Below are 20,420 nucleotides of genomic sequence, written 5' to 3' on the forward strand. Positions count from 1 at the left end.
TTATTTCATTATTTTTAGATGGAGTCTTACTCTGTCACCCAGGCTGGAGTACAGTGGCACGATCTCAGCTCACTGCAACCCCCACCTCCCAGGTTCAAGAGATTCTCCTGCCTCAGCCTCCCAAGTGGCTGGGACTACAGTTGCATGCCACCATGCCCAGCTAATTTTCATATTTTTAGTAGAGATGGGGTTTCACTATGTTGGCCAGACTGGTCTCAAATTCTTCACCTCAAATGATCTGCCTTCCTTGGCCTCCCAAAGTGTGTGATCACAGGTGTGAGCCACCACGCCTGGCCAATTTTTATGTATTTTATATATTGCTGTGAAATTGAAATAAACTTTAATTCTGTATGTTTTATTTTAAAGTTATGAAGTGTCTTAATTTTAGGAATGATCTTGCTTCAGCTCTTTTGATAAGAGCTTTGATAACAGATAGTATACATGAAAGTTGTATGAGTGTTAGCCAAAGTTGTTTTGCATATCCAGGAAGGTGTTTTCTTTTATTCATTTATTCTAAAATCATTGGGAATTTGCCCTAATTTTTCTTACAATTGGTTCTGAAACATAACGGTTATCATCACAGCAGTCAAATTAAGACAGCGTGTAAAGAAAAGTTGTATTTTAATGTGACAAATAAAAGTCCCAGTCCATAGAAGAGTTCAACAGGTAAGAACAGGACAGGTGGGAAGATGTATGCAAGAGCCACATCGATACACAGGTAGAGAAAAAGAGGACAACTAACATATAAATTATAGAACCATTTGGAGCTGTCATAGCCTGGGAACAAACTCGGAAAACTTCAAAGGGGAAGCGAATCTTCAGTAGAATTTAGGATGCAATTTAACAGAAGGCATCGGGCTGGACGCTGGGGAAAGAAGAAGGGACAACACAGATCCACTTTACTGAAGCACATTTCTCAGCAGCTCCAAAGAGATGCTCAATATTCCCATGTTGTACTAATTATAATACATAATCTAACTATGCAACCAATGGATAATCATTAAAGGATTGAGAGAATGCACTTCTTGTTGGGGCCAATAGTGTTCTCATAGTGCTGGCAGAGAGAAAGAGAGAGCAACAGGGTGCTTATTAGTTTACATAAATTATAAAATTAATAATTGTACATTCAAAATACTTATGTTGTTCCAGTGTTATACTCATCACTAGAAGGAAGGGTAAAAAGAATGAAATTTATTTATTCAATAAAGATTCGCTGAACTCTTGATATGTACAAACTACTATGTTAAGGGTTCAAAAGAAAGGTGAATTAGATACAACTTACACTTTCAAGAAGCAAAATAGTTTTTGGGGGAAAATAAGACAATCAAAGCAAAAGTTTTATAATGTGATCTACATAGCTGTCCAAAGAAAGCTCTAACGGATCACATAGGAGGGAAGGTTTGAGGAAATCTCATAAGGAGGTTACTTTGGTTTGAAATTTGAAAACTCATTAAAGGAAGAGTACAAAAAAGGCTTTGGTACAAGAGAATATGGTTTATAAAATGCCATGTAGCCTAGGATGTCTGGAGCTAGTGATTGTATAAGGAGAAGGAGAGGTGAGATGGAAAGATTGGTGGAGGCCAGATCACAGAGGCCTTTACATGCCAGGCTAAAGACTGAATACAATTTTATAGGCAATGAAGAATCACAGAGCATTTTTGATCAAGAGAGTGGCATAATCAAAATTGTGTTTTAAGAGAATTTTCATGGTGCAAAATTATAGACTTGATCAGAAAATGGAAGATTCATGGTTAGGGAAATTAGCCAGTAAGCTATGACACTGTCACTGAAATAATGAAGTGAACACAATGGTAAGAGCAGACATGGAAGAGAGGAAATGGAGAAAAGAGAAATGACGTGTTGTTTCTCCAATTCACTCCTACAACTGGAAGTACAAGATGAGAATATATCAAATCAAATAAAATGATTTATAGTCACATGCTAGATTGTACAGTCAAAATAAGTTCTACTGGTATTTAGCGAGATGCCTTTGAGAGCTAGAGTAGCAAGGACAAAATTCAGAATGTGGGATATGAATTCATTCCAAGAGAGTAGAACAGCATGTGAGGAGGCACAGGAACTGAACAAAGATGGTGCAAGTGCAGCTCAAACAAGCTTATCAGAGGAGAGGACACATCTCTGCAGAGGGGGACACAAGACAAGTGTCTAGTGGGGCAGGACTTACCCAGAGGGGTGTTGTATGATGGAAGAGCCTGGAGGCCGTAGCAGACTTTTGTAGGAAACCAGGCATTAATTCATGCTAATGGAAATATAGAAGAGAAAAATACGAAAGGGCAAAAGTTCATTGGAAATTCAAAAGAATTTGGAGACTAAATATAAGGGACACAGGCATGCATAAATCAAGGATGATGACTAGATTATTAGATTGAGTGGTTTGGATCATCTTATACTTTAATTAGCTACTCCTTGTTACTTTCCAGGAAGATAGTAGAGAACCAGTTGCAGTGTGACACTGAAAAAAAAGGAATAGCCAATTCATATGTATGTATTTCTCAACCCTTTCAGACATAAACTAGTGTATTAATACAGCACAATAGGGTAAATGTTTTAAAAGGGAATTGAGGGCTGCTGTGCAGAACTTGGTAGGAAAAATACCACATTTTTATAGTACATGAACATGAAGAAAAATCAAGTTTTGGAGAAATATATTAACTTTAAAACTTCCAAATACTATTCAGTTTTTAAATGAGAAACTTGGACTTACTTTTACAGAGAATGGCTACGTACATTTTCTCATCAGAATTTTTACTTTTGATCTCTTTAAATCCCTGATAGTAACCATTGAAGAGAAATTTTGCACAAGCAGGGGATAAAAGTCTGATATCATTGCTTTGCAATCATTAAAAATATAACAACCCTTGAAATTACATGTGAAGAATTCAACAGCTCTGCCTTCATCGACAAAAGCAATGTTTAAATTTCTTGTGATAAACTTAGATGTTTCTAAATCAAATTAAATATTTTTATCACATGTTGCAAAAGAGAAATGATGCTTTATTTGCAGAATGTACATTCATTTTTAGAGCTATTGCTATGTAGGTAGCATGGAAGCCATATACAAGACATATCAGTACCCATGGACAGAATTTACAGAGAGAAGAGAAATAGCAATCACTTCCCTCAGTTGTGCCCATGAGGAGAACTGCTGGATCTCTCCACTCTCCAAGCATCTTTAGCAGACCACACCTAGGGATGTGCCCGGTGCTCCTTGGGCAGTAACATATGCCGCAGCTGGCTGTCCAGTAGGTTTCCAGGTAGTGGGGCTCCCTCTTGGCTGTATTTAGTACACTGAGGTGGAGCAGCAAATTCTGAAGTCATTCCTCTTTTCTCCTGGTTTATAGCCTTCGGAGCTTGCTGTCACACACTGTTCCACCTTGAACCTGGATTATTGCAGCCAGGAGCAATCTGCATTGAGACTTGGCAGAGACCCTGCTAAGGCCCTGAGGGGATCAATATCTTGTGGGAAAGCTGAAACCCATTCACAACACACTAGTATCACAATGCACAACACAACTCTGCAATAAACTTTTAATTTTATTCCCTGTGTCACTGCTATAGGTTTTCTTGGGATAGCCACTGATTTCCAGGGCAGATATGTTCCTGTGGGATGAAGCTCCATAGATTCATGTAAACCAGCTTCTACCATATCCTGATAAGGAATCACAGAGGACCATAGTGGACAAAACTCATTGATAGTAAAACAAACAAACAAACATAAAATTATATTTTAAACATCTCTTGCCTGAACCAGGCATGGTGGCTCACACCAGTAATCCCAGTACTTTGGGAGGCCAAGGCAGGCAGATCACTTGAGGTCAGGAGTTCAAGACCAGCCTGGCCAACATGGTGAAATCCCATCTCTATAAAAATACAAAAATTAGCCTGGCATGGTGGCATGCACCCGTAGTCCCAGCTATCAGGAGGCTGAGGCAAGAGAATCACTTGAACCTGGGAGGTGGAGTTTGCAGTGAACTGAGATCGTGCCACTGCACTCCAGCCTGGGGAACAGAATGAGACTCCACCTCAGAAAAAAAAAAAAAAAACTCTTGCCAGAAGAATTGCTGAATTGCTGTTAGGTAAATTTGGTGTTAAATTAAAAAACAAAAAAGCCATGTCTTCTTATCAAAGGTATGTGAATTTTTTTGTTGTGGGCACAGAAAATGTTTTGATTGGTTATGGGCACAGAAAATGGGCTCTGGCTAAATTAACGGGAAAGACAGAAAAGAAGAGAGGAAAGGATATATTTGGAAAGACAACAGGGATATAAAAAGAAACAAAAGAAAAGGAAAAAGCCAGACTTCTTAAGGGAAAGTTAACAAGGACAGTTCAGAGAATCAAAAGGCCAGCCTTAATTATCATTCTCTTTTCTTCTACCACGCATCAACACCAACAATTTTCTGTCTCTGTATCACTTTCCTCAATATTCAGACTCCTGGGGAACAGGGTCCAGTTGTTCACATTTTGGTCACTATCCCATCTGGCCTAGGGCAGACTGAATACCTTCATTTACAGTCCCAGTTTGGACTGTAGAAGTGGGACAGTTTATCATGAAAATTCAAGAAACCACCACAGAAAGAAGGAATGATGGCTCCTGAACAAACACAACAACATATGTCCATTTCACTCATCTAACTCATTCATTTTTAGATGTGGAAATAGAGTCCCTGAGTTAAAATGCTCTTATCTACAGCCATGGAATTAGTCAAAGATGAGGCTGGAACTAAAACATCACTTTCCTGTCCTTCAGAAACTTCTCATTTCAGTGCTTTTCCTGCTTCACATATCTACATATTCAGTTATGTTAAGTCTCTTCTGTTTAGAAAAATGCAATAAAATCTTACATTGTCCCCTCAAAATGTGGTGGAGTGGGCTGATATCTGAGAAATACATAACTAATTTAAATATATTTTTATGACCTTAAAGATAAATGTCATGCAAATATCCAAAGGGCAAGTAGTTGCCAGGAAACAGAAAAGCAGTTTGCATTTGGCTATGGGCACACAAAACCAATATATAGAAAAACGACTTCTTTCTTATCTGAGAAGTCTGACACTTTTAATAATAATGTCAAATGCACTTTCAGGCATATTTTTTTCCATGTTATTTGTGCTATGAAGTACTGTCTCGTGAAATGTCAGAGTGCTGCTTTTTCAGTGGGTGCCATTTTTCATCTGAATGCACTGAAACAGGATTTCCATTGAAAGTGTTCAAGTTCTGTGAGGCACATTAAATTGTTTTTAATTTCACTATTGTAATGTAGAGCTGCAACTAGCATACATGAAGCAATATTCAATATAAAAGTTTTGCACTTGGCTTCAATGTGAATTTACATGGTAAAGATGGGATGAAGCATATTTTTTAGTTTTGGAATGTTCTCTAGTAGCCTCTGTGCTGTAAGTGGCTTGAATGTCAACTCCTCTCATGGACTTCCTTGACTACCATTCTTTTTATTATTATTATTATTTTATTATACTCTAAGCTCTGGGATACATGTGCAGAACGTGCAGTTTTGTTACATAGGAATACAAGTGCCATGGTGGTTTGCTGCACCCATCAACTTGTCACCTACATTAGCTATTTCTCCTAATGTTATTCCTCCCCTAGCCCCTCACCCCTGACAGGCTCTGGTGTGTGATGTTCCACTTCCTATATCCATGTGTTCTCATTGTTCAGCTCCCACTTATGAGTGAGAACATGCAGTGTTTGGTTTTCTGTTCTTGTGATAGTTTTCTGAGAATGTTGGTTTCCAGTTTCATCCATATCCCTGCAAAGGACTTGAACTCATCCTTTTTTATGACTGCATAGTACTTCATGGTGCATATGTGCCACGTTTTCTTTATCCAGTCTATTAATGATGGACATTTGGGTTGGTTCCAAGTCTTTGCTATTATGAATAGTGCCACAACTACCATTCTTAAGAAGTTTCTCATAGTGACTGCAACTGCACCTTAACTGTTTCTTTAGTAGTCTATATCACAAGATATAATTATATGTTTGTAAAGAGAGGCAGTACATGTAGCCCTTAAGATCACATAGCCTGGAGCAACCTACTGAGTTCAACAATCTCAGCCCCATTAATTATGTCTATGGTCCTTCCATACAATCATAGTTTACATCTCTGAGTCTCAGTTTTTTAACTATAAAATATGATAGTAATGATACTAATTTCATAAGGATCTTGTGAGAATTACATGAGGTAAGATGCAAAGTATTGTTAATGGTGCCTATTCCATAGTGAGCTTCATGGAGGTGTTTTCTCTTACTATTACTAATCAATTGTCTGTATCTGTCTTCTCTTCACCTACATTAGCCTGTGAATTCTATGAAGGCAACAAGCATATATATTCTTTTCTCCAGTGGGTGTCTTGTGAGAAATATGCCTCTCACGTAGACGGGGATCAATAAATACTTATAGGCTGAATGGATGGACTGATGAACGGATGAGGTAGTTTTACGTTTCACCAAGTGCTTTCACATATATTGTCACAATTAAGCTACTAGGCATTGTTGTCAGATAGTACCAGTACTCTTCTCATTTTACATAATAGAAAACTAAAGCTTGGAGATACTAAATGGCTTGCTTATGAGCAGAGTTCAAACATTACAAACCCTGAGCTCAAATTCATGTCTTCTGACTCCAAATTTCATTCTGTTTTGGTTCAAACTTTTCTATTTATTTATTCTATCTCTGAGTTCTGTCTGCTGACTTTTTTATAAAATAGGGAAATCATTTGCCGTGTTCACTTCATTGCATTGTTTTGAGCATCAAAAGTGAAAGTAGGTAATATATATCAAACTGTTACCCAGTGTAAGACATTATTATTGTGTTTAGCATTTAAGAGAATCTTTAGCTTGATTGTTTTAGGAAATGCTATACATTAGAAAAATAAAATTCAAAAGAAAAGAGACCGAAGAAAGGAGAATCTGACCTAAAGAAAGATAAAGGATTTACGATAAGAATTGTCTTTGAATTCTGAAACATTTCCTAATCCTTGACAATGTGAGCAGGTCAATCTGGGCAGACCAACTAGGGAGGAAAAAAAGGATCCCTTTCTGATATTTGGACAATTTGTTGAATTGTTGAGGTATGGTCAACATACATCTCTGATATTTTATCACATACCTTCAGGTTTTTTGCTATTGAAATTAAGCAGGTATAGATTTAGTCTTATATTTCACCCTTTCTTAAATAAAAACACTGAGTTTCCAGGATAATAACATCTGTCTTAAGTTACATATGTTCTAGTTTATTTTTTACCTCACCAAAGATTGTAAATTTTCTTGAAGTACCAAGAAGGTTGAAAAAAGAAAGGCCTCCAGTACCCAATACCCAACCCCCACAACACAAAGTAACATTGGTAGTAATGAAAAGTATAATTACTGATTAATGTAATAGTTAAACAGAATCAACAAGCACTTAATGAACATATACTATGTTAAAAACTATGCTATCTAGTTATATATGCATCACTTAATTTTATTGTTCCATTTATTTCTTCACTGTATACTGATAACCTACTCTTTGCCAGGCACACTTCTAGTTACCAGAAAATATAATAATGAAAATGTACTGGACCTCAAGGAGTTTACTAGTGGGTGAGGCAGGCAAGATAAAAAAAGGACACAGAAATACTTGATATACTATCAAACGGTGATAAATTCTATGAAGGAAAATAAAATAGTATAAAAGAATAAAGAGTAACAGAGGTCTGAGATTATGAATCTACTTGGTGCATCAAAGACAACTTCCCTGAGGAGTTAAAATTGGAGCAGAGATATGAATTAAGTGAGGGGGTAAGCCACGCGATTTTGGCGGAACACAGTTCTTGGACAAAGGAACAGTAAGTGCAAAGCTCCGGAGGCAGTGAAAGGCTAGGCTGGAATGGCCAGACCATTGAGGTGCAAAGTGATGTGAATGAGGTCCTAGAACCAGGCAGGGTGGCCAGGCAGGGCTTTAAGGAAGAGATGGGAAGTTTGGACTTCCCACTGAAGTGGAAGAGAGCTCTTGGGGGGTTTGGGTAGGGGAAAAACACAATTGGGTTTACTTTTCAAAGGACCTTTCTGGTTGCTACATAGGGAATGGTTTGTAGGTTGTGGGAATGGCAAGGGCAAAAGCTGGTAGAACAGTTAGAAGGCTGTTATGTTATGCCAGTCTAGGCAAGAGATGGCGGTCACTGTGTGTGGTGGGAGGTGGGGCAAGTAGTGAGTTTGGGAAGAAGATGTAGTTCTCTTCTGAGTACTTCCATTTTCTAACTGAAATAAGAGTTAATGTCAGGAACTGAGAATGAGGAGATTTGAGAAGTGAGAAGTTGTGAATGGAAAAATGGCTGGACAGAAAAAAATTACAGAATTGTGGGGGCAACTCCAGGACCTACTTGGAGTTTGTGGTCACGAGTTGGATGTGAGACAGGAGCATGCAGTTACGTGTTTTCCTCCAGTAACTTTCAGTTGCTCTGGTAAGAGCGAAGAAGTTGGCTCAACTAAGCTGGCATATTATCAGGTGAGTATGGCAAATTGGGAGGCGGAAACAAGCAATTATAATGCAAGACTTTGGAACCCAAGCCTGGCAGAGGAAAGTGGGAGCAAGAGGTGATGTTGGCAGTGAAATGTGTACATTATCAGATAGGGTGGTCCCATATTGCTAAAGACCTATTGGAGGAGCAACTAAAAGAGGGAAATGGACAAATTGGTTGGAAATTGTTCATCACATGCTTGAAATGGAGACTTGGAGATACTGGAAATGGCCTGGGACATGTGATCACAAAAGTAACTTATCTTTATTAGTATAATACCATGTCTCCTGTTTGCTGGGTGTTTCTCTCTTCTGTATCAACTTGATACTTCTGGTTGCCAAAGCAATCACAAAATTGAGACCAGCCATGTATACTGCCAACAAGGTGAAGGATTTCAGATTATTAATATCTGAAGACATACTTCTTTTTACAGTTATGATTGTGATACTGACACTGTTCTGGGAGTGTGACAGTGAGATTAGAACATACAGTAGCCTCTGGGCTCAGTGAGGATGCCTATTACCTGCGCATTCACACATCTGCCTCTCTGGATGCAAGGAACCCACATCATTCCCAGGCAACCGGTAGTGTTTGTTAGTGGGTGTTTCGGTGTGGAAGGGAGCCAAGGAGTCTCCTAGGTAGAATCCCCTGTAGGAGTTGTCATTCCTGGTTAGTAACCAGCTTTCAGTGAGTGCCTACCTCGGCCTACTTTTAGTATGGGATCCAAGATCTCATTTCGTGCAGACAGGGGTTGGTTTTCTTGCTATGGGTCAATGCGCTGGAGCAGAGCTTCTGATCCTTAGCATTCTTGAATAGCATTCCTAGAGTGACCTGGGAGGGTTCCCAGAAGGGGACTAGGTGGCTAGGCTCCTCTACCTCCCTACTGCAGAAACCAGGAGTGCGTCCCCCTTTTTGGATTCTTGACGTCAAGCTCCGGCAGCCTTGGAGCCTCCCAAGGGCGGTAGAGAGCTGAGGGAGGGTGACAGGGAGGGGAAGCCATTGCAGCAACAGCTTGGAGGAGGGAGCTGGACATCGTCTCTCACCAGAAAAACGGGGAGCAGGAGCCAGACTAGGGGAGGAAGAGGACTGGCACGCTCAGAGAATCGCTGGGTTGCTGCAAAAAGGGGCGGGGAGAAGGCGGGGGCGCTGCATGCAGCGCGCTGGCTCCAGCGGTGGCCGCGGGGAATGTGACATCAGCGGCGCCGGACGCTTGGGGCTGGAGGAGGCAGCTCGCCTCAGCTGCGCTGTGCACACCTCGCCCGGGGGAGAACGCAGACCCGGGCAGGCGGCAGGGATGTCGGCGAAGGAGAGGCCAAAGGGCAAAGTGATCAAGGACAGCGTCACCCTCCTGCCCTGCTTTTATTTCGTGGAGGTGAGTTGGCCCAGCGCCTTGGCATAATGCAGATCCTCTGGGCATCTCCTGAGCGAATTCAGGTCCTGGACAGCGTTGGAGGCGCAGAGATCGTGCCAGGGCGCGCGCCGCTGTCCCCAAATGCCCGACCCTCCCCTCTTCCCCTCGATTTCACAGCAGCTCCCCGAATGTGCCTGTGAATACCTGTCAGCCCGGGGTGATTACCATTAGAGGTGTCGCTGCCGGGTGGCCTACGGGGAAGGGATACCTGTGTGAGTGAGTGCGGTTTTAGTTCCTTGGCCCTCCTGTAGTGCCTGTGTGCACAACGTCCGCTAGTGCCCCAGAGGGGCCATGATGCCCATATTTCGGGATTTGTGTCTTCAACCTGCCGAGTACGTGTCGGGAACTCTGTGTGCACACAGCTATGCCTAGGGCATATAAGGGTTGAAGGTGTTTACATAGTACAAATATTGTTGATTGCTTTTATTACCCCTGCCCCCCCCCCCACAAATCCTTCTCCTATTATATTATTATGGTGCTCACATATGCTTCTGAAATTGGATCTGCATCTCTAAACATCAATCATCGGTGTACTGGCCTCTTTCCACAGTAAAAAAATACATATTATGTATGTGTGTATACATAACTATATATAATATTTCAAATCTATGACATCATCTGATTTTACGTGATTTGTATCTGTGTATTTACTGTGCTGAGCAGTATTATAGATAAGCAATTAAATGCAGATGTATCCATCATGACCCTCTAACTTGCCAAAATGCAGTATTTGAGGGAGAAACAATTGGTAGGAGTTATAAAGATTGGCAGATACAGTGGTTCTATGTACTGTGCTCCATTGCATTAGGAAGACATTTTTAAGCAAGACGTTTACTAAATTACAGATACAAAAGGGGTATATTGCATATGTTTAGGGAAATCAGATGGTTTTAGGCATAAAACTATATTCTGTGTAGTTAGAGTCTGGGTTGCATAGAGAATTATAAGACTGTTGCTGAATCATAAATAACCTTCTCTGGCCATCTTTTCAGCCAAATATGGAGGTTTAGCCCTTCCAAGTACAAACAGTAGATTCTGTATTCAATGATTGCAAGGTTTATCTGTGATGAGGAATAGTCACTGCCTTGAAACTTGGGAGAAGAGATATTGTCAGTCTGTTCTTATAGGTAACAATATATTTGGAAGTTTTGTAGAGGTGTCATAATTTTTTTAAATAATTTCAGTTTTAAGAAAGATGTATGTGACTTGCATAAGTTTCAGAGAAATGATGGGTGACCCTTCATTCGTGACCCATAGAAAAGAAGCAAAAAAAAAAGGACCTATGTATTTAAAATAATGAATTCATTTATTATCCTTTCTCTTTTCACAAGAGATTTTTGAGACCACGATTGACCACGATTTAGGTAATTTTTGTTGAAAGATAATGAAGAGCTTTCTCAAGAAAATGTAGGTAGCAGAAGATTCCATAATGAAAAGGGTGAAGGAATAGAAAGATGAGATACCTGCCTTCAAGTTCAATCTATCAGACCACTTGTCGCATTGCTAATCCATGTAGTTTTGTGTTATAGTGATTTCATTTGTGTCTGAATCAATGACATCTGTCTAGGAGAAATCAGTTTGTCTGAATTCCATCTCCAGGAAGGAACACACCTGAGGTCAGCTAGAAGCTGACTACATGGGGGTTGCAGCTATATGGCTTCAAGGAAAATGCCCCCATGAAAGAGGATGCAAACCAGACAATTAAGGATGTGCCTTTACAGAATGTCCGTGTGCACTTTTGAGGCATCTTTAACTGGAGTACATGTCCCTTAAGCAAGAATTTTAAAAGTACAAGTGCCTCGTAATGGATTTGAATTGTGTGTTTAGGAACAGACATCTGACAATTGTTACTTCTTTTCCATGAGTGGAAATAGCCCAGATTCATTACTTTTACTTTGGCCCATTCAGATATCCTCTATGAATTCCTTAGCAGGGCAAGCTATAGAACAATTACTTGAAGACAATTCATGGAGTTTAAATGAGCATTGATGACACTGTGTCTTGGGGTTAACAAACTTCAAAAACAGATCCACACAATTGGATTGCAAATTATCTTCCTAAAAATTAAATGTATGATGAACCACTAAAGAGCCTCCAGAAAATGGGAGACTGCATTAGGATAACAATTATTTAAGGGTTTGACCAGATGCACTACCACGCTGCTTTGAAATGACTCATTTTGAAGGTGGTGACAATGTACTAAATTTACATCTCTTTTGTAGGCTGAATAAACATAGCTTGAATTTGCATGTTAGTAAAATGCTCTAGAGTAATGACACTTTGCTTTCCAGCACAGTTTCCCAAGACCTTAGAAATTAAGATGGAAAAGTGAAACATGAGTGAATCTCTTTCCATCACATATCAGTCTAAAGCACATATTTTTAGCCTTCTCTGTTACTCAAACCATAATTTAAGTAACAAGAGGATTCTAACAAAACAGATCTCAGAAGAAAACAGTGCCTGGTTCTCAAGTCAGTGACACCATGAGCGACTTACACTTTGCCTTTTTTCAAGGAGTTTAGGAGTTTGACATCACTAATTCATGATAGGTATGAGATGTAAAGAAACTTTAATTGGGAAAATGAGGGAAGGGAAACTTTCACTTGAGTTGTGAAAGGGGCTAAAATCAAGATGGACTGAGTTATATCAGGAAAATGGCAGCATGCTCTGGGAAAAACCTGGGCCTTGCACACAGATTGACTTGGTTCAAACACCACCTTTGCCAGATACTACATGAATAGTTCTGGCCAAGTTACTTCTCTCATCCTTAGTTTCTTCACATATAATAGAAATTACATAATATAAATATAAATACACCTGTATTCATACATAATAGAAATTATTATACCTATGTCTTAGAATATTGAATATATCATGCGGTTAAAGGATCATGGCTGAGATATGGTAGGCAATCAAGATATGTTAGTTCTTTTCCTTTCTTATAACTGTTCTTGACCTGAAATAAATTATTTTACTTACAGTTTGGACTTAAAAGATCAAGTCCTGACAAGGTCCAGCTTGAGAGTTCCCATTGTTGAGAAGAAGTCATCTCCCCAGTTTCTAGAAACAGTTTGGGCTCCACAGGCTTCTTGAAATGGATCTGTATTAATTGATACAAATGGAGAGAGTGAAGTACTATTTAAAGTTTGTACAATAATAATGACAACCATTTATAAAGTACTTAATATGTACTAACAATAAGCTAAATGCTTTACATGACCATGTCATTCAATCTTCAAAGTTTCTCTTTAAGAAAGAGCCATTATTATCTGTGTTTTGAAGAGAAACTGAAACTCATAAAAGTTAAACAACTTGCCCATTTTTATAAAGCAAAGTTAGAGGCAAGGCTGGCTATTAACTCAAAGCTCATGCTCTTCACCACTGCAATAACAATCTCTCTCAACTTGTTGAAAGAACATTCATATAGGCAAAGTTACTTTCTATGGTTTCTCACTGGTAAAAAAGGAAGATGTAGTAAGGCAAGGGCACACTGACAAAGGTAATACAGTTTTCTCTGACAACAGATCGGTTTCCTCAGCTCAATTCCTCCTCCACTGGGAGCCTCCAAGCACAAAGAGTTGGTGGACAGTGCATACTCCCCACATTGGCTCATCAGTTAGTGGCTAGTGCCCCTCAACAAGAACTCTGGATAGATGCAAGGAAGGAGTAAAGATGTTGGCAGCCCATTTGCAGAGTGTCAAGGTATCTCTAATTATACCCCTATGGGCATTAGGCTGAGGTGTTCGTGTTCAGCTACTAAAAGCAAGTAATCTTGTCTTTGTTCACCGCCATACCTGATGTTAAAGCACGCATTGGTTTAAGGGATAGAATTATTTTTTCTTACATTTTTGGTTTATGCTGCTGTTTGCTAATGAAATGGCTTATGGTTGACAGTAATATTGGACGGCGATTTGAAAAACACGGTGATTTTTAATTTTGCACATCATTTTATGAGCAAGCTTCATAACTCAGTTTTACACTGTACAGCCTGGGGAAACAAAGGTCAAGTTGTGAAAAGAACTCTCAGATAAGCATAGCCAAACCTTATTAGGATAAAGAGAAAAGCAGGTTAAAAAGGAATGTTCCACTAAAGAAAAGGTTTATCATGCCCTTAAAGTTCCCAAGTACCCTGCAAGTGATGGCTGTATCACTTACAGTAGCAACTGCAGCCAGCAGTATACCTAGAGTTAGCAAAAGAGTTTTCAAACTTTTTTTAAATAATTATACTTTAAGTCCTGGGGTACATGTGCAGAACGTGCAGTTTTGTTACATAGGTATACACGTGCCATGGTGGTTTGCTGCACCCATCAACCTGTCACCCATAGTAAGTATTTCTCCTAATGCTATCCCTCCCCTAGCCCCCCAACCCCCACAGGCCCTGGTGTGTGACGATCCCTTCCCTGTGTCCATGTGTTCTCACTGTTCAGCTCCCACTTATGAATGAGAACATGTGATGTTTGGTTTTCTGTTCTTGTGTTAGTTTGCTGAGAATGTTGGTTTCCAGATTCATCCATGTCCCTGCAAAGGACATGAACTTATCCTTTTTTATGGCTGCATAGTATTCCATGGTGAATGTATGTCACATTTTCTTTATCCAGAATATTACTGATGGGCATTTGGGTTGGTTCCAAGTCTTTGCTATTGTGAAAAGTGCCACAATAAACATATGTGTGCATGTGTCTTTATAGTAGAATGAGTTATAATCCTTTGGGCATAGCCCAATATTGTATGCGATAAGGCTGGTTGTCTGGGACTAGTGCACTTCCTTTATGCAAAGGATTACAGTGGTCCATCTGGGGCTCAGGCTCACAATTTTGTTCTCATTAGTCATCCTTCTCAAAGATCAATTCATTATGTAATGTAAACAAATGACAAATTACCTTTTTAACCCTAAAAAGATATAAATTCTTAACATGAAATAAATGGGAATGAGATTCTTTTTCCTTAAACATTCTGCTATATGACATAACATTTTTATAACAAACCTGATGCTAACTTTATGAAGGCAGAAGAGTTATGCTTCACCTATATGCAAATATATTTTGACAGGGTTACCGATACAGAAAAGAGTTTGAAATTGCCTGTTATTCATATGAGAAAACACACAAAGACACATATGTATGCACAAATACACGTGGAGTAAGAATATCATCTCTCTCTCCACTCAGTATAAAATTACAGTATCTGAAGCATTCCAATTCAGAATATTTGAATCTCAAAAAATTAAGATTACTCAGAAAGTTTTCATTCCTTTTGTTTTTTTCTTTTTGTGGCAGGGTCTTCCTCTGTCACCCAGGCTGGAGTGCAGTGGCATGATCTCAGCTCACTGCAACCTCTGCCTCCTGGGTTCAAACGATTCTCCCACTTCAGCCTCCTGAGTACCTGGAACTACAGGCATGCACCACCACACCCAGCCAGTATTTATAATTTTTGGTAGAGACAGGATTTCATCATGTTGCCCAAGCTGGTCTCGAACTCCTGGGCTCCAGCAATCCTCCTGCCTCAGCCTCCGAAAGTGCTGGGATCACAGGCGTGAGCCACCACACCGGGCCTACTCAGAAAGTTTTCATTACTTTGAATGTGTACTTAGCAGTAGATATGTTGCAGGATTTTGTTAATGGAGCTTAATTACTATAAGGTCAGTAACTAAACAGTTTGTTCAGGAGTAGAAGCCATTGCTGCTACTCTGTTGCTATCCTACCTGGGGAAGTTCAACAAGCCTTTGAGCAAAGACACACATTTTGAAACACATTTTGAAATTGTGGTGTCTTGACAAAATCTTAATACAATTTTTATTTTCTTCCCATTGGAAATCGTCCACAGGTTTTTAATTGTAGCAAACATTAATTCACAAGATTTCAGTTCTATCTCATGATCTATGTTAAAATTACATAACTCACTTGATTTTCTTGCTAAGAAATATTGCTAGCTTATTCCCTTTTACATAAACTTCAGCATCAGTAGGAAATATAAAATCACATTTCTGCATTGCATATACCAAAATAGTAGCTGTAGATTTTTTTTCTCTTCTTTAGATTGTATAGAAGTAGAGTCTGCTCAAAGAAGTACTTCAAACCCTGCCAAATGAGATGAGTTGGCAAGTCTCTTCTCTTTCAAAGTCACAATGCATAAACTCTGATGCAAAATAAAATAAATAGAGACTAGAGCCCTAAGTTTTAGAGATAGAGTTAAATGAGGACATTTCTACAAATCTAAGTATTGAACATAGCGCTTGCTATTAGGGAATTATTTTCTATTTCTAAACATCACGACTATCTTACTGTTTCTTCATGGCCAAGTTACTCAAAATGTGATTTGTTCTACTTTATCAGGAAAGAAAAAATACTTGGCTTCTGCCAATTTCAAGGAGATTTTAATAATAATGATAATAATCATAGTAATAAAAAAGAATAGTCCATTTCAAGTCTTCTTTATATGACGGACTCTCTAGATACATTATTTTTAGTTTGGAGAACTATCCTATTGAAAAGGCATTGCTATCTTTATTTTTTGAATCAGAAATTGTAGCTCAGAGAGCTACTGTTTTTACCAGGGTCGCATAGCAATGAAATGAGGGAGTCAGGATTTCAGAGCCTGTCCATCTTGCTCTTGCATTATGACTACACCATACTGTCTCACACATGCTTCCAACAACAATGCTAAACCTAGTGAAGAAGTGCAATGGAGAGCCCTGTCTCTGCTGTGACTTGGCTAGCTTCATGGTATCTGGATGTGTGTCTTTGAAACATGTCTGGTTGTGGCTCTGTCAGAGTTGTGGATCAGAGTTTTTCTCTACATTCAGCTACAAAACTTGGCTGTGTTAGTGCTTTTTCCTACTTAATAGTAACTGGTTTAATTTTTGATATGTCTGAAAGGCACAGTGTCCCCTAAAAACAAGCTCTCTTTGGGCAAGCACAAATGGCACCCGTGAGTCTCTGATGAAGATTAATGAGGATCAATGGGTGGGGGTGAGAGGGAAGACTTGGAAATTAAATAGAGTTTAGGAGAGTAGAATATGTAGGTCAATTAAAATGATAGAAAGAAAGAAATTCAAAAAGATAATAGAAACAGAGAGAGGTCAAGCCAAGCAGGATTAGAAGAAAAAGCATTAGAAAATTGAAGGTAGGAGTGAAGTGGGTGGGGGTGTGTGTGTGTGTGTGATTGAGATCCAATCTATGAGCAAACCATGGAGACCCCTTTAAACATTTTGGTTGTCTAAGCTGGCTTGTTAAAGATTATTTGAGACGCAATTATTGCTGTTTATGTTGGAAATGTATTACAAATGTTACTCATAGCAAACACATTTTCTCTCAGCATATGTATACAGCATAGGCTATTTCTCAAGCAACCATTGTATTTAAAAGGTGAGGAAATGTCTTACAGAGTTTAAAAGTCTTATTACAGAGATAAGTCTAATAAAATTATATAATCCAATGACATATGGCCTCACTGTTTCTTCAATCATGTAAGAAAATTTTGCCTTGAAAATGTTAACTGAGTTAACCTTTGGACATGCCAAGTATGCCCGAGTTACCTAAGGACACACTGGTTAATATCAGATCAGGAATAGAACCTAGGTCTCCTGACTCCTGTTCTAGTGCTCTTTCCTAATTATTACTATTTCTAGAATTCCTTATATTAGAAAGTTTCCCTCTGGATTATAACATTTAAAATACAGGTCATTCTAATTCTACATGTGAACAAATTGGGCTAGCTGTTTGTGCTAACTTCCAAACACATTTCATGACCACCTTACATTAAACAATTATGAATGGATCTTCCACTGTTCCAAGTTGTTAGGCTCTTTGAAAAGCATGGTAATAGCTAAAGATTAGAAAATCAGAAAGGATTTTTCTCATTGCCTACATGCCCACCTGTAATTTCACAATTAACTCCCTTGACATGAGGTCTCTAACAGATAGTAAAGGAAAGCATAAACAAGGGAAGGAGTAAGAATATAATTTATGTCATCAGCTATAGAATAGCTTTGAATTTTCCCTTATACTTCAATGTAAATTTTTCATACATTATCTCATCTGATCCTTTAAATGCAACTGAGAAATAAATATAAACTCTATTTTAAAAATTAAGTAACGAAGACTCAGAGAAGTCCAAAAACTTGTCTAAAACTCAAGTAGTGCTATTTTCCATCTTGGTCAAAAGGAAAAAAAAGGTGATATTTAAACTGTGAAATGTCTAATTATGAGCATCATGGTAGCCTTTTATGGTATGAATTAGCTGAGAAATTTATTTACAGTTAACTATCGAATGGAGTAATCTTTTCATGGTCAAGTGGATTTTGAAATATGGATGCCAAGGATAGAAATGCTAATTTTGGCATAAGTAACGTTGAGGTGTTTTTCTTATCAATAATTAGACTGAACCAATTGCACTATCTGGACTAAACCAATCATTACTATCTGGTTGTTTGTCAAGCAACATAGAGGAGGATAATTGCTTTCTTATTTGCTGTAACAAGATGGTTTCTGTCTGTGTAAAACTGGTATTTAGATCACTTAGGAATAAATTAAAGAAAAGGGGAAAGACAAGTAATTAAAATCAATGTATTTGTGGAAAAGGTAAACATGGAATCAGTACATTTAACAAAAGAATGATGTTTGGGAGTGAGAGCAATGGAAGTAGATGTGACTATATTGTTAACAACTTAATGCTCTTACCAAAAGTCTGTGCTATGGGTTTGTTTAGAGGTACACTGCCATTTAATGAAATCTTAGACATGCTTCAGAAATTGAGTCCTCATGGATAGAGTCCAAAAGAGACTGATCTTATATCAAATGTTCTTCAATACAGAATGCTAAAATGAAATTCCAGGGTATAACCTGTTTTGTACTCTTACAACAATTTATTTATGTACTGAGTAAATATTTATTAATTTCTTATGATGTGACTTTTGGTAAAAGTAGTAGAAACGATATAGAATCATCACTGGCGTACTTTCTAGTCAATAGTAGAATTTCCATAAATTTTAACTGGATGTAATAAAACAAGACTAATCATATGAACATAAATTTTTCTTTAACTGTCTTTTATCAGCTTGTGGAGACATTTTTATTTGCAGAGTGATCATAAATTCCCTATCAGAGACATTGCTCGGCCTTGTGGATTATTGAACAGTTGAAGATTAAATCAATATCCAAGGTCTATATGAGTCCTTATCTCTTAATTATGCTTATGTTCATTTTATGATCTAGGACCTACCTATGGATTGTTTGAGATTTGAAATTTCAAAGGCATCAGTGAAGCAAAGAACTTGCAATTTTAGTTTTCATAGAAAGTTGTTTCAGTTAGATAAGGCACATACACCACAGACAATTTTTTGTGCCTATGGTAAAACAAACTATTAGATATAGATATAGATATTTTTTTACTTTTGTAAAATAATATAGCTTTTTTTTTTTAACTCGATCTGCCAATTAGCTTTGTAATCTTTGGCAATTAACTTATTTCCTCTAAGCCTCATTTTCCTCATTTGAAAATGATTGAACTATTGTGGTCAGGATAGAGTAATTATGACCCCTTAATCATATACAAATTATAAAATATGGCCAAGAATTCTAAAGCAAAGTCAGGCCTAGTAAACGAATTTCCCTTTCCCATTTACCAACACCGCCTCTCCCATCTTGTCTGAAGTAAACTTTGTGGTGGCTTTAGATGCTACCAGATTACCTGGAAAGGGGCTGGTTCTCCTGATTGTTTTCTATTGGTATCACACATTTATGTATGTTTTATACAGTGTGCATACAATGGTAGAGCAGTTTATTATAATGTTTAAATACAATAACAACAAATATTTACTGGAATTTCTGCTCATTTTTAAAGATAGAGGGACATATGCACACACTTACAAAATAGAGACCACTTCTTTTCAGTACCCTTATCTTGACCTAGTCAGTGGAGGGGAATTCTCATTTACTGAGCATCTTCTACACACAGTGCCCAGGTAACCCTCTACTGAAAGTCCTTATTCCAGGGTTGTTGGGAGGCCCATAATCTGTAAGCCACTGCCGTTCTCAGCTTTCCAGAGTTCTAAAGTGTCATATATAAACTCATCATCAGCAGTGTCTGTTCAATGCAAATTAAATATCCTCCCATGCCTCAACTGAACCATCTGTGAAATAAAGAATATTACGCTTTCTAAAAAATGATGAATAAATTAGATTTAGTCTTTGGGAAAGAGTCATCTCATTTAGGCTATTGTATGATTCATTGAAATCTTTTTTTTAAGGCAGTTGCATACACCCTGAAGAATTAACAGGTTACTTATCCCTTGGGTGATGATCTGAAAATGCTTGTATTGTAGCAACTGAGATTTGACTGATTAAAACATGGAGAACATCCAACTGTGAAGATTTGGACATAAATAATGTCTTCTTCATGGCAAAACCTCATAAAAAGGATGGTCAGCAATCTGTTATAAACAATGTACTATAGAGAGATGAACTTTTGAAAACTCT

The 20,420-nt window shown here is 38.3% G+C and overlaps 1 protein-coding gene across 1 annotated transcript in view; it reads left to right on the forward strand.

Annotated features, from left to right (window-relative positions):
- The first annotated feature begins 9,521 nt into the window (after positions 1–9,521).
- Positions 9,522–20,420, forward strand: part of PLPPR4 (phospholipid phosphatase related 4) — a 45,487-nt gene continuing 34,588 nt past the window's right edge. Inside the window, exon 1 of the mRNA XM_003892246.5 lies at positions 9,522–9,906. Within this exon, the coding sequence (XP_003892295.1) occupies positions 9,685–9,906 (222 nt within the window). The 5' untranslated portion in view covers positions 9,522–9,684. The remainder of the gene's footprint in view (positions 9,907–20,420) is intronic.

The sequence above is a fragment of the Papio anubis genome, chromosome 1 (assembly GCF_008728515.1).
Source record: "Papio anubis isolate 15944 chromosome 1, Panubis1.0, whole genome shotgun sequence".
Classification (NCBI taxonomy): domain Eukaryota; kingdom Metazoa; phylum Chordata; class Mammalia; order Primates; family Cercopithecidae; genus Papio; species Papio anubis.